The sequence below is a fragment of the Haliotis cracherodii genome, unplaced genomic scaffold, assembly GCF_022045235.1.
Source record: "Haliotis cracherodii isolate W230 unplaced genomic scaffold, xgHalCrac1.p SCAF_11, whole genome shotgun sequence".
Lineage (NCBI taxonomy): Eukaryota > Metazoa > Mollusca > Gastropoda > Lepetellida > Haliotidae > Haliotis > Haliotis cracherodii.
The window spans coordinates 36,349,016-36,364,345 of record NW_027266266.1 but is presented as its reverse complement, the minus strand read 5'-3'; the positions used below and the strand labels follow the sequence as shown (position 1 = coordinate 36,364,345).

General features: G+C 41.4%; 1 protein-coding gene across 1 annotated transcript; it reads left to right on the top strand.

Annotated features, from left to right (window-relative positions):
• Positions 1 to 361: 361 nt before the first annotated feature.
• LOC139455722 (phospholipase A2 imperatoxin-1-like) lies at positions 362 to 12,403 on the top strand. Its single transcript, XM_071237270.1, has 5 exons — positions 362 to 650; positions 6,310 to 6,467; positions 8,880 to 9,039; positions 10,267 to 10,410; positions 12,254 to 12,403. Exons 1-5 carry the CDS (start codon positions 427 to 429, stop codon positions 12,330 to 12,332), a joined length of 765 nt encoding a protein of 254 aa, XP_071093371.1. The 5' UTR covers positions 362 to 426; the 3' UTR covers positions 12,333 to 12,403.
• The last annotated feature ends 2,927 nt before the right edge of the window (positions 12,404 to 15,330 follow it).

Genomic DNA, 15,330 nt, shown 5'->3' with positions numbered 1-15,330 from the left:
CCCCCACTTCAAGGTGACATGCCTTAATGTAACTCAAATACTGTTCAAAGCAGCATGTCAAGCGCACTCACTCATTGTGACATTTCTAATGTATGATCCATGAGCACATAATACTACTATTCCTAAAATCAAAGTCAAATGTTTAATTTAACAAACTTTCCCCATAACATTTATACCATTCAAACTGTTCCTGCATGACACAACAACGCAGGCACACCACGTCACTTATTTGCTCATCCACAAGGATACATAACAGCTGTAACATTTAAGGTTACATGTGGGAGCAAAATACCTATGCATTTACGTCAGTCATGCAAATACAAGACTAGACCTTCTGTTTACTTATACAATAACGATTTTAATATGCCAAGGCGTATTCGGTCAGTGAAGCGTTAAGGAGCACTACAACGACATCCGTCAGCAGCGATGCATAACTCGACCTGGGCCCAGCTCTACATGTACAGCCGTGTGATAATGAAGACATTTGAAAATACAGGTATCCCTTATGTCGCCTTCCTCCTCTGTCTCATCAATCCATGTTTGTCAACTGACGCCAACAAATATTTGACAATCCAAGGGAGAGGCCGGCTTGTGGAGGCCTTGCTTGAAGGAAACGGGGACTACGCCGACTGTGCTGTCTTCGGGGACAGGTAGGATATGTAATATATGTCCTAGCTCCTCCATAGCCCTCGTACAGTTGGTTGAACATGTACATGTATTATTCAACATATAGTAACTATTGTAATTCCTGCCTGTTTCTTTTGTACATTATAACACCAGGTGTTTTAAATATTAATAATTTCCTCGTCACATGGAATATATTTGTCCTGGCTTAGTACGTGTACGGCTTCATGAACACATATAACATACGTATTCGAATTATCGTCTTCACGTCAAAATTTATTGAACTGAAATGCAAATAGTTTGATACTTAAAATCGATATTTTGTATTCATGAATTCATTGATAAAATAGCTTTGAGGTTATGCGTTCACAGCCTTGGCCCATAGCTGTTCTGTTTAACTTCTCTTTGAAATATTGTCAGTCCTTCTGTCATAAACACGTATCTTATGTACACTTTAACAGTGACTTTATATCATATTCACGTGTGTAGAAACTATTAATGCTTTGTTAATTGTACAATGTCAAATGTAAGAAGAGATATCAGAAATCACAATGACTCTGTGACCCTGACGTTAATATCCAATAAAGACCTGAAAACAAATGCGTGCTCCAATACCTAGACATACACATCTACTGTAATATGTATATTTATTTCTGAAATCCATGTACATTGTACAGACACATCTACTGTAATGTGTATATATATTTCTGAAATCCATGTACATTGTACAGACACATCTACTGTAATATGTATATATATTTCTGAAATCCGTGTACCTCTTAAAACGCTGATGGCGGTCTGCTATGAAGCTCTGTTCTGGAATATTGACAAAGTTGATGTGTGTGTGTACATCTATATTTAGCAGTATGCCGAAATTGTTGACATTATTCAAGTTATTGTTTCATCACATTATCACTGTGATATACCACGTATGTATTGGAACACGTCAGACTCATCAGTCAAGTTGGGGATTTCTTCAAACCGACTAAGTGTCACGTTTCTTGATGCGAAAGTTCAATAAATAGACATGGACAAGGCTTCATTGTTTGCCGACAACCTAGTCGTCTGTTCCCACATTCTTAATGGAGAGAGACTGTTATTTTTGACGTGGGGGATGGCGGTCGCTGAAACGGGGCCATGTTGAACATTGTAAGTCGTGGTCAGAGTTCAGAGATTTGGTGTCAATTATGTAGTATGGGTTGATTGTAGTCCTGTGGGACAGAATCTGTCGATGATGTATTGGTCACACAAGTCAGTGGTTTGAGTATGGATCTGTTGCGGCAAAGTACAAGTTCTAAATGTAATCAGTCAGGTTTTTATAATCTCGCGATTCTCGTTTTCTTTCAGACCTTTAATCACACACATTCAGATGTTGGTAGATGTAGAAATACATAAATGAAGACTTGAATCATTCGTAAATACATATTTTGTTATACCTCAAAGCGGAGGGATATCAATTTGTATTTAGATTTGAAAGATGAAATAATGCATGTTGTTTCACATTACATTATAATCGTCTTAATTATCGATATTTGGACATCGTATTTAGGAGATAAAATTATGAATATTCAGAATGTTGGTTTTCTTATGAAACTGGAAAAGGTTTTGCCGCTTTTATTTTCATTGGGTCAGTCATTGTCGTAGTCAAGTTTCTAAACGTCACGGAAATGAAGCGAATAATACAAAGTAACGACTTTCTGTTTTCATATTCGTGTACTTGAACTGCAGTGAAAAATAGGATAAACAACAATTTACACTGACCATGATCATTGATTAATTAAATCAGAGAAAATATACAAGCTGATTTGCTCAGCAACTGTATTCCAGTAATAAAAAAGGAGAGTAGCTAAATCCTGTTTTATCCTTTATATTGCCGTCTATTGATACAGTTCGCAGATGGCTCAGTTGGCTAGCACTATAAATCCGGCATTAGTCCGGACTAGTACAAGCGTACACACACCCAAATCCACCCACACCCACCCACACACATACACATCCACGACACACACACACACACACACACACACACACACACACACACACACACACACACACACACACACACACACACACACACACTTCACACACCCACTCACCACACACACACACCCACACACCCACACACCCACACACACAATCACACACACACACACACACACACACACACACACACACACACACACACACACACACACACACACACACACACACACACACACACACACTTCACACACCCACTCACCACACACACGCCCCCACACACACGCCGCACCCACACTCACCACACTCACCACACACACGCACGCACTAAACACACACGCACCACACACGCACGCACACACACACACACACACACCACACGCACGCACGCACGCACGCACACACGCACGCACGCACGCGCGCGCGCACACGCACACACACACACACACACACACACACACACACACACACACACGCCCGCGCGCACACACACACAAACACGCACGGGCGCGTGCATGCATAAGATGCCGTTGTATAAGTGCAATGATAGTGAACGCAAGGTTAAAGACCTTTTCACAATAACACATTTTTCCCGGATCTACTGTAATTTCGTCTCAATGCGAAATTCAAGATTGTTTTCAAACTGATATCGACAGGAAATACACATTACATTGAACGTTCGTCTTTTCTTAAAAAAACCCATGCTTAATAAAAAGTTTCCATGTGAAACAAGCAAGCTGAATCATCTATCTCCCATCTGTTCCAAATATCAGCTATGAACGTCCAGCCGATGCATCTCAACGTTTGTTTGACCTCAAGGCAGGAATATTTATATTTTCACGAAAACATTGTGTAATTCAGAGTCAAGGTATGTTCCATTTATGATCAAAACGCCTGCAGTGCGCATTTAAAATTTGTTTGTACTCCTGTGTAATGTGTTATCGTTAGGGGGGACCACATTGTCGACACACTCACCTGCGCTTTAACAATACGGTATTGTGCGTCTGTGTTTTTCCTTCCTTGTGTTCTGTTTTCAAGGAAATCTTGGTTTCTCAGGAGCAGTAATGTAATCTCCGGGAGATTAATTGAAACTTCTCCACAACCTTCTCTCCTTGACCTTTATATTATTTTTTTATTAACAATGTAACAAGAATTCAAACCTCCCTGAAATATGAATAACATTAGCGAGAGGATCATTCAAATGGATCCGATGTTTTTCTAACGTTTGCACAATTTTCTGTATTCCATCTTGTGTCTACAAATTAGGACAATGTACCTGTCACAATAAGTAAGTGTGGTTTTACTTCGTTCCTGTCAGAGGGAATCGTGAACGACCCTGTACACAAGAACGACGCCTTATTTGTTTGTAAAAAAAGAATAGGTAGAACCAAGCTGACCTTTCACTTTTCACTATTCCTCCTTAAAAGACGCCAGCTAAGATGTTCATAGAAGACAGAAGTTTTAATATTTTCTGTATAGTGATCCATTTATTTGCAACTCTGTAAAATTGTTTCCAGATCGTGGTAGTAATGTGTCATCTGTCTGATTGTGTATCGCCGAAGTACTCTGTCGTTGTTTATACCATTAACGACTAGTTTATTTGGCCCTGACTCGATTATTTAATTTTCTGTAACTTAGCTCGACTATTGCTACTTTAAGCCCGGAATTACACTCGCCAATAACATAGGACTACCAGAAGTCTATAATTGTTGGTTTTATTGCTACATTCGTCCCGAATCAGCTTCTTGGTTCTTGGTAACCCGGTTCACCGACGTTGTAAACGTCTTAGGGACGGCATCGATCACATAGGGCTAGCCTCCCACGGAACCGCCGTGTTATTACCGGAACACTACCAGTCAAGTGGTGTTAAACAAATTCCGCCCGTGAAGATCTGAGTAGAGAATAGGTCTTCAGCAATCTATGCTTGTCGTAAGAGGCGACTAACGGGATGTGGTCAGGATCGCTGACATGGTTGATGCATGTCATAGTATCCAAATTGTGTAGATCGATGCTCATAATGTCAATCACTGGATTGTCTGGTCCAGACTCGATTATTTACGGATCGGCGTCATATAGCTGGAATATTGCTGAGCGTGGCGTTCAACAACAAACAAACAAACTCACTCACACAATTTACCCACCATACGAACTGCATGTTAAAGAAACTAACGCTCAAAACAAAAATGTCTAGGGTGTAGTCCACCAGGCAGTTACCTGAGCAAGTACGTGTAAAGGTCCTCTTATCACATCGTCACGGACTTACTTAGTAAATATAACAAAGACAGAATATGGATAGCTTTCCATATTATATTTACAACATCGAGAATTTTTATATTTCCATCAATGAAAAGGTAAATATTTTAAGTGACTTAACAAAAACATTTAATTAATTTTAACTTTGTACAGAGACATATGTAAACAGACAACATTTAAAGAGGACAATATGTACAATGTCTTATACATGACTATATATACATTCAATATTTACGGATAAGAAAAGACGAGTCGTGTCACGGAAGTTACAGGTTTCGCTGTCTCAGCTCACTGAGAATTCTAACGGATTCAGCGTTTGTGGACGAGGACAGTGTTCTGGTGTATTTTGCACAAATTCTCCAACTTTCGTATTCCTAAGGAAATCTGCATCATAACGCCATACAGTTGGCGACATCACCTGACCGACACGTATGTGAAGTGGCTTCCTAATAAGGTTTCAGATCTCGGGGAACTAACAGATCTGGTTTTTGGATGGGTCAGGTCATTCAGCACTATAATTGTCATAATTATTAATGACAGTAATTATTTCAATATTTGAATATATGCAATGTATGCTGCTCGGGTAAGTTAGGAGGCGCCCGATTTCCCCATGTGACTTTGGTTAGCCTGTCATGCCACGACAGATTGACAATGGTCATATGGGGGAGTCGGGTGTTTGTTGGCCTTTTCCGTTGTAGTATATATCATTTAAACAGGGAACATGTCCCATAGTATTTTAGCGCTGAATAGTGCTTCTAATATGTTTGACCGTACCACGGCTATCAGTGTCTAATAGGCCCTTGTCGGCCGGGCGACGTGCACTTGTTTATTGTGATATTATGTCTGTTTTAACATGAATACACCGCTGGACACCTGAATGCTTCTTCTTCTGACTTTAACTTAGGGTCAATGTATTGCTTCGTTGTAAGTTTATCGGGAGTTGTCAGACAGCGGAGAAGGGGTTAGGGAAACAACGCCTACAGCCAAAGTAGGAGAGTCCGAATTGGATTGCTTAAGTGAGAGGAGAGCTTGTCAGAAATTAATGCGGACCTGAGCAGTTTGTGTACATATCAGTCACCGTACCGCTTTGTAAGAGAATTGTAGATCCGTAAATTATATTCTCTAGCGGTTTAACCGTGTGCTTTTATCACGTATGTATTTGATATATGTTATCTCATATATCTAAGGCGCCGCATTTGCGTGCCTTAGGCGTGTCAGAAAACTATAATTGTGGGTTTGATTCCAAGATCCGCCCAGATTATGTTTCTTGATTTTGTCATCACCACACTCGTGTTCGTGGGTTTCACTCCCCCCCCCACCATCGCCTACCCACCCACACCCATACACACCGACCCAAACTCCCACCAATTGAACACGATTAAGGGAGTGCTTGATGTATCAGTGCCACACATTGAGGGTCTATTCAAGACATCTAATGTATTCTTATTCTAGGCACGCGGTTGCAAATGTTTTAAAGGACGTCCCAGCAGAAAAGATTGTCGAGGTCAGTAAAAGTGACCTTGACCTATACATTGAGAAATGTCACAACTTTCACCTGACCTTGAACGACAGTCCCCTGAGAAAAAAGAGATTCGCCGCCATTTACCCAGGTAAGACAAAGAATGATAACAGTCATACGAAGGGTTGATTGATAAGTTCTGAGTCTCACAAAGAAGTAGGTTACAGCATTAGCTCGTCACGCCGAAGCCCTGGGTTCGATTCCCGACATGGGTACAATGTGTGAAGCCCATTTCTGGTGTCTCCCGCCGTGATATTGCTGGAATATTGCTAAAAGCGGCGTAAAACCATACTCACTCACTCACTCACTCACAAAGAAGTGATTGCATAACAGTGAATATTTTTCTCGAGGACATTACATGTCATGGTCTTATATCGACAAAATGTGAGTCGTTTGAACGAATTGTTTCAATGTGACAACTCTGTAAAATAAGCAGGGATTTTAGACCTACGGTAAATGGACAAACTGGTGCGAACTGTGATCAAGTGTTTGCAGAAAAAAAAGATTAATACCAACAGCCATCTATAAAGACACGAGTACAACACTAGGGAAGGATGTTCCTTCCTATGCCTCGCTAAAGATGTGGGCAACAGAGTTCCTCAAGGTCAGAGAGAGCCTTGAACAAGATCCCTGTCCTGGAGGGCCTGAGTCGGTCACATCAGAAAAGATACAGAGAATCCACGATGTGACGATGACCAATCGAGCGTTCAGTAGACATTTCCTAGGAGAGAGAGTAAATCAGCTCGTTGACAAAGCTTCTGACATACGATCAGATACGCAGCAGGCATCATTTACTCGTGATAATATAACTTTGTTTGAAGCTGATCTGTAAAGGTTCTTGCAGCGATTTCGGGACTGTGGATGAAACCAAGGTTCGCCACTTCCAGTCCAAACAACGGTGAAAACAGTGGAAACATGTGACATCACCACCACCAAAGAAGGTAGAGACAGTCCCATCATCTTGAAAGGTCAAAGTGAATGAATGAGTATAGCTGTACACCCCTTTTAACAATATTCCAGTAATATCACGACAGGGGACACCAGAAATGGCTACATATATTGTATGAAAGGTGATAGCCTCCGTGATCTGGGATGCTGGGAGTGTGATCATGCTGGTGGACTATCTTCCGAAAGGCCAGACATGCATATTACTCTGCACTGATGAGGCAATCACGGGATGAACATTAAGCCTAAGAGACGTTGGACACCGAGACAAGGTATGCTATTCCACCAGGATAACACGCCAGTTTACACATCAGTCTTTGCCATGGCTACAATCCGAGAGTGTGGCTTGCATGTCCAACACCCAACGTATTCTTTTGACCTGGATCCATCAGACTTCTCATCTGTTCCAAAACATGAAGAATGCTCTTGTCAGAACTCGTTTCGACTCGAACGCTGACGTCATAGTATCTGTGCAGAATGTTTTGGAGTGAGTGAGTTGGGTTTAACGCCGTTTTTAACAGTATTCCAGTTATATCACGGTGTGTCAGCATTATGTGGGAGGATAGCCCGAAGTGATGCAGGTCTCAGACGTTTACCACTTCAGTGAAACCCACGAGCACGGGTATGGTGCTGACAAACCTATCGGGGCGAACCGGGATTCAAACCCACAATCAAAGGTTTCTGGCGTGCCCAAGGGACGCAACTCTGCACAGCGAATCGCGGCGTCTTAGACGACTGGGCCACCCGTGCCCTCAGAATGTTTTTGACAGCCAAGTTCAGTACTAGGATAACATCCCCCCAAAACCGTTGGCAAAGGCGTATCTACGTGGACTGGAATTATGAGGACAAATCTCTCTAATTGAGGCTCAGAACGTATACACTTCCTTACAATATTTGAGTGTAATTAGTTAAGCACATCGTAATAGCGTACTCAGACAGACAACTCTTCTTGTGTAATTCACTACCAAAACAGTATCGGGCAAGTGTCATTTCAGTGGACGGGAACACTGAAGATTCAATACATTAATCATAAATAATAGCAGGTCATATTTGACATTCGTCAAGGCATCGTCCTTTCTTCACAGGTTTGTGTACACGACTTTCATCATGACATTATCATACTATAGTCAGTATTGACGGCCACCGTTTTGATGAAGACTTCAGACATCGTCTTAAGCAATATAGGTTAAATGAGTTAGAGTAAACGAGATTTAATTGTAGCATACTTTTGAATTTCAGGATGATTTTATTTATTAACACAGTGTTAACTGAAGTTTCTGACGATGTCCATCCCCATACACAATGTCTTACGCCAGAGCCTGTGCAGACAATGAACTAACGTACAAAGAATTTGAATAAGCCATTAAATGCAAAACCGGCTTCGTATTACGTTATTATTTTGTCAAAGTAATTAATGTATTTCCGAGTTTCACACTGAACGATGAGATATTATAGGCATATTGTGCAGCATGTCTGATACGACAAAGGTAATCAAATTGGTTTGGCATTTGACAGTCAATTTCTAAATTCTTCAAATGTTCACGTCTCTCTTCGCTAGGAACCAAGTGGTGCGGCGCTGGCAACATCTCCAGTCACTCCGCCGAGCTCGGGGTTCACAACTACACCGACGCCTGCTGCCGTCAGCACGACTACTGCCCAGACTACATACTTCCGTTCACGTCGAAATATGGCCTGTATAACTTCGCCCTGTACACCAGGTACAGTCATCGTGTAAGGAGTGTGTGGCCGAAGTTCTGTTAGCAGGGCGTGGCAGCTGGGTGGTGCACAAGTCCTGTTTTTTTAGTTATATCACGGCGGGTCAGTTTGATGAGGCAGGAAAACCTGAAGTGATGCAGGTCTTAGACGTTTAGCACTTTAGTGAAACCCATGAGTACGGGTATGGTGCTGATAAACCAAGAAACCGGAGGCGAACCGGGATTCAAACCCACGTTCATACACCATACAGGTCTCGGCACGCCTAAGAGAGGCAAATTGCGTTGCCTCAGACGACTGAATACCCTTGACCCCTTTACAAATAAATGTGTGACGCAAAGACTCCCAAACTGAGGTTTTTGGAAATCTTTTTTTTTACAAAATTAACAGGGTAAACTAACTGAAAACTATACTATAGTGACATGCTCATGATATAGTCGGAATCCTACAATCGACTCTGCTTTTGGCAATTTTGTTTTTCTCGTTTCTATTTCCCTAGCGGTGTGAACTATTCTTAAGTCTGAGCGGAAGCAGCTGAAAGCGGAATTTGTCCAAACAGTTGCAAACTGATACTATATCTGAAGAGTGTTGCCGTTTCTGATATACACACGTGTAACATACAACATCTGCTGCTGACGTATCTCATCCCAATATAGTACTGGGTGTTGGCACGTGTGTGTTGGCACGTGTGTGTTGACACGTGTGTCATTTGTGAATTAAGCTAAAGCATTTAAAGCTGGAAACCCCCAACGTTCTAATGAGTGAAAGCTATCGGATTCTGGACGGGGCGGTCGGGTTACTTAGTGGTTAAAGCGCTCGCTCGTCACGCCGAAGACCCGGGTTTCTGGTGTCCCCCGCCGTGATATTGCTGGAATATTGCTAAAAGCGGCGTTAAACCATACTCACCATCTCATTCGTATTTTAGACCTTGTAGTTTGGTTTAACCCCGCTCTGAACATTTATGAATATGAATTACGGTGTGTGGGGGAACACAGATATTAGTCATTGTAAGAGCTAAATGGTGTGTGCGTGTGTGTGTTTCAAACGTCACACCTCATATTCCCAATGCCTGCAAACATGCTTTGCAACGCCAAAGGATATAATTTATATGCGCAAACAGAATTTACGTATGAACAGAACAAAACTGATTCAAGAAATATGAACCCTTAAAAACAATTATGAGAGTAATTTCGATATCGCTGGTAAAGGTACCGTGTGTTTGTCGCTTGAAGGTTTGACTGTGACTGTGACGAGGAGCTGTACCAGTGTCTCAAGGCGTCTCGGGACGATGCTGCTGAAAATGTTGGCAAGATATTCTTTAATCTGCTGAGTATCAAGTGTATGACGTATGGACATCCCCAAAAGTGTATTCAAAGGTAGGGGAACTGATATCCATTTGGTAAATTATTAAAATAATACACGTTTCTCACACAACACCAGACAGCGACGTTTGCCTTCGTGTAACGTTCTTGGAACTGATACTTCTTTTGTTGTTTAACGCCGCTCTCAGCAATATTCCAGCTGTATGACGGCGGTTTGTAAATAATCGTGTCTGGGCCAGACAATCCAGTGATTGACATCATGAGCATCGATCCACTCAATTGGGATAAGATTACATGCATCAACCAAGTCTGCGATCCTGACCACCCGATCCCGTTAGTCGCCACTTACGACAAGCATAGTCACATTTTTCGGCAAGCATGGGTTGCTGAAGACCTATTCTGTCCCGGATCTTCACGGGTCTGGAACTGATACTCTTCAGTTGTGTATGACTGTGAATACAGCATTACCAACGTGTCTGACATGATCTGAAATAACGATATCCGCCTCTGGTCCTTGGACAAGAGGGACTGATACCTGTTCATGTAATGATTAAAGCAATACGCATGTCTATCACATTCTGGATTGCCTTCCTTGACAAAAGGGACTGATACCTGTTCATGTAATGATTAAAGCAATACGCATGTCTATCACATACTGGCTTACCTTCTTTGACAAGAGGAACTGATACGTATACCTATGACAGCTAGCAGACGACTCTAGCGAATCGAGTTACTTCCCTTGACCCAATGCATTCGGATAAACATCGGTTCATTTCAGCTCAACTGTACGCACGTAGCGGGGTACATGAGCGGGAAAAATAATTGCCACTCCTTAACCAATCAGAAGCTAGTAATTTAATGTAAGGTGAGATAATGTCCGTTAATTCGTACAAATTAGTCACGTATATATTGTACATGTTAAGATAATATTACCACGGTTCACCTGCAATGTTTAAATTATCTAGCATCTTTGAAACAGAGCTCCCCAGATTCTTTGATCTATGGAGAAAGTTGAAACGTCTTCAAATATGAATACTGAGTACAGAATAGGTCAGAATTGAATTATACAGTATGGACAGGACTCTGTACCAGGACCCCTGAAAACAATGAAATTAAGATTCAACATTATCTCAAATGATAACAACCCAAACAAATATAAATTAGAACTCAATCTAAATCCAAACAGATATCGTACTAAATAAAGAAGTCTATTTCACTGGCTCGAACTTGGTAATATAGGATACAACAAATGAAAACAGTTGACTGTATACTTAGTCAGTAATGAAAAACCATGTAAATGGTATCTGAGCTACCCCTGTGAAATAAACAAGTTTTCCGACTCGTGTGAAACAAACAACTTTCATTCTGACACTTCTTGGTTAGAGAGAAAATAATAATATAAAGAAAACACCTTACTTTTTAAAATTGTGTGTGCATACGCATCCTTTGAAGTACATAATTATACAATAAGGACATACAAGATATGAAATACATGTAATGAAACGCAAAACGTAGCAGCACATCAGTCTTTAAATGTGATATTTATTCTTAACATTTAAAAATTGGAACTAAGAATTAAATTTTGCAAGCCTCTTACATTACAAAACTATACTTTTAACAGATCACACGATTCCAAAACTGTCTATGTGCATACGTCCATCACGTTGTTTCTAAATATTCAAGACAGTTACAATTCACTGATCAGAGGATAAAGTAACCATGATCGAGTTCTAAGTTCTAAATCCGTCGGTTCCAAATGAAATTTACGGGCATCGAGTACTTAATAAAACTCGCAAATCTGAGAACACATAATGTTTTAGTTATATCTTTATTGTTTACTACTGCATCCTGTAGAGTGTTCACCTCCGTTGTTGTTGATGCAGCTCTCGTGTTCCAGGTGGTGGTTCATCTGTTTGAAGTACGGCGAAGACACTTCAAGGCTCGTCCGAAAGTTCGCCAACAGTCCACAATTTTGATGCTGTCCCTCTGGTCGGCGTTCAAAAATGTTTTTCTATGTTATTTTTTAAAATAAAACGTTGAATAAATATTAAACAGTATTGCGAAAATGTGTTAATTCTGGACTGACGTAATGTCTGATATTTGAATAAATGTGTGAGTGAGTGAGTGAGTGAGTGAGTGAGAGTGAGTGAGTGAGTGAGTGAGTATGGTTTTACGCTGCTTTTAGCCATGTTCCAGAAATATCGGGGCAGTTGACACCAGAAATGGGCTTCACACTTTGTGCCCATATGGGAATCGAACCCGGGTCTTTAGCGTGACGATCACTATCTTGGATCGTGGAATTACAGCATCATGATATGTATGCGTACGTTTGAGCGTCACACACACGGCGATGCAATCAAAGTTAGAATAACGAGGTTTCGGTGTGCCATCTTCGTGTGTTTCATTTAACAGCTAGGTAACACGAGATCTTGGTTATCATGGGAACTCTCTGTGTTACTTGGAAAACAAAGGTATGATACTTACCTACGTGGATATAAGGTGAGGTGAGGTGAGGTGAGGTGAGGTGAGGTGAGGTGAGGTGAGGTGAGGTGAATTGAGGTGAGGTGAACCGTCCTAGCATTCGAGGTTATTTCAGTATAATTAGACACAGTACTCCGAACCAACCCGGCCTTATATAGGGGATACTTACATTTTCTAAAATTGTTAAACATATGAGTTTCTAGTATTTGGGCCCCAACTTATAACTTGCAAATGTATACTATAAACTTGACTATAAATTGGTTGAACATACGTGCATCCATGTCGCTACATGAATGAAATAATCTTCAATGCGAAGTTAAACACCCGTTTTCATTTGAAGCTCTAAATAGTTTTCAGATACAGTGACTAAACAGTTCGTGTCTTTCCAATTTGTTGATTGCGCCCTTACGTAGGATACGTGTCAGAATATGTCTCAAAAGGGTCTTATGTTTGTCTCACGTTTAACTGATATGGACATCATCGTGCTTGACAAATCACCACACCTTCATTCCGTGACTCATGCTCTCAAGTCGCTATGAAACAAATTTGTTACCAGTCTAGATCTGCCTGCTGTGATTAGAACTCAACTACTCTGCGGTTGTTACCACTCAAGATGCACATGCTGTAATTAGAGCCTAATTATTCCGGGGTGGTACCAATCTAGATCTACAGGCTGTAATTAGAGCCCATCTACTCCGGGATGTTACTAGTATAGTTCTACTTGCTGAAATAGAGCCCAACTACTCAGGGGGTGTTACTAGTATAGATCTGCATGCTGAAATAGAGCCCAACTATTCCGGGGGTGTTATTAGTATAGTTCTACATGCTGTAATTAGAACCCAACTACATCGGGATGTTACGAGTATAGATCTACATGCTGTAATTAGAGCCCAACTACTCCGGGGATGTTACTAGTATAATTCTACATGCTGTAATTAAAGCCCAACTATCCCGGGGATGTTACCTGTCTTGATCTACATGTTGTAATTAGAGCCCAACCACCCCGGGGGTGTTACCTGTCTTAATCTACATGTTGTAATTAGAGCCCAAGTACCCCGGGGTTGTTGCCAGTCTTGATCTACATGTTGTAATTAGAGCCCAACTATCCCGGGGATGTTACCTGTCTTGATCTACATGCTGTAATTAGAGCCCAAGTACCCCGGGGTTGTTGCCAGTCTAGATCTGCTTGCAGTAATTAGAGCCAAACTACCACGGGGTGCTACCAGTCTAGATCGACATGCTGTAATTAGAGCCCAACTATTCCGGGGATGTTACCAAACTTGATCTACTTGCTGTAATTAAATCCCAACTACCCCGGGGTTGTTACCAGTTTAGATCTACTTGCTGTAATTACGGCCCAACCCTCTCGGGTGGTGTTACCTGTCTAGATCTACATGCTGTAATTAGAGCTAAACCTCTCCGTTGGTGTTACCAGTGTAGATGTACACGCTGTAATTAGAGCCCAATAGCTACGGGGTGCTACCAGTCTAGATATACATGCTGTAATTAGAACCCAACTATTCCGGGGATGTTACCAGTCTTGATCTACATGTAATTAGAGCTCAACTACCCCGGGGTGTTACTAGTATAGTTCTACATGCTGTAATAAGAGCCCAACTACTCCGGGATGTTACTAGTATAGTTCTACATGCTGTAATTAGAGCCCAGATACTCCAGGATGTTACTGGTATAGTTCTACATGCTGAAATAGAGCCAGACTACTCCGGGAGTGTTACTGGTTTAGTTCTACACGCTGTAATTAGAGCCCAACTACTCCGGGATGTTACTAGTATAGTTCTACATGCTGTAATTAGAGCCCAACTACTCCGGGGTGTTACTGGTATAGTTCTACATGCTGTAATTACAGCCCAACTACTCCGGGATGTTACTAGTATAGTTTTACATGCTGTAATAAGAGCCCAACTACTCCGGGATGTTACTAGTATAGTTCTACATGCTGTAATTAGAGCCCAACTACTCCGGGATGTTACTAGTATAGTTCTACATGCTGTAATTAGAGCCCAACTACTCCGGGATGTTACTAGTATAGTTCTACATGCTGTAATTAGAGCCCAACTACTCCGGGATGTTACTAGTATAGTTCTACATGCTGTAATTAGAGCCCAACTACTCCGGGATGTTGCTAGTATAATTCTACATGCTGTAATTACAGCCCAACTACTCCGGGATGTTACTGGTTTAGCTCTACATGCTGTAATTAGAGCCCAACTACTCCGGGGATGTTACTAGTATAGTTCTACATGCTGTAATTAGAGCCCAACTACTCCGGGATGTTACTAGTATAGTTCTACATGCTGTAATTAGAGCCCAACTACTCCGGGATGTTACTAGTATAGTTCTACATGCTGTAATTAGAGCCCAACTACTCCGGGATGTTGCTAGTATAATTCTACATGCTGAAATAGAGCCAAACTACTCCGGGAGTGTTACTGGTTTAGTTCTACATGCTGTAATTAGAGCCCAAGTACTCCG

Bases quoted from the DNA above. Each gene is read 5' to 3' on its own strand.
- LOC139455722 (XM_071237270.1), top strand. From the start codon at position 427: ATGCATAACTCGACCTGGGCCCAGCTCTACATGTACAGCCGTGTGATA. The intron at 6,468-8,879 runs GTAAGACAAAGA...TCTCTTCGCTAG, and splicing joins ATTCGCCGCCATTTACCCAG to GAACCAAGTGGTGCGGCGCT. The intron at 10,411-12,253 runs GTAGGGGAACTG...CTCGTGTTCCAG, and splicing joins CCCCAAAAGTGTATTCAAAG to GTGGTGGTTCATCTGTTTGA.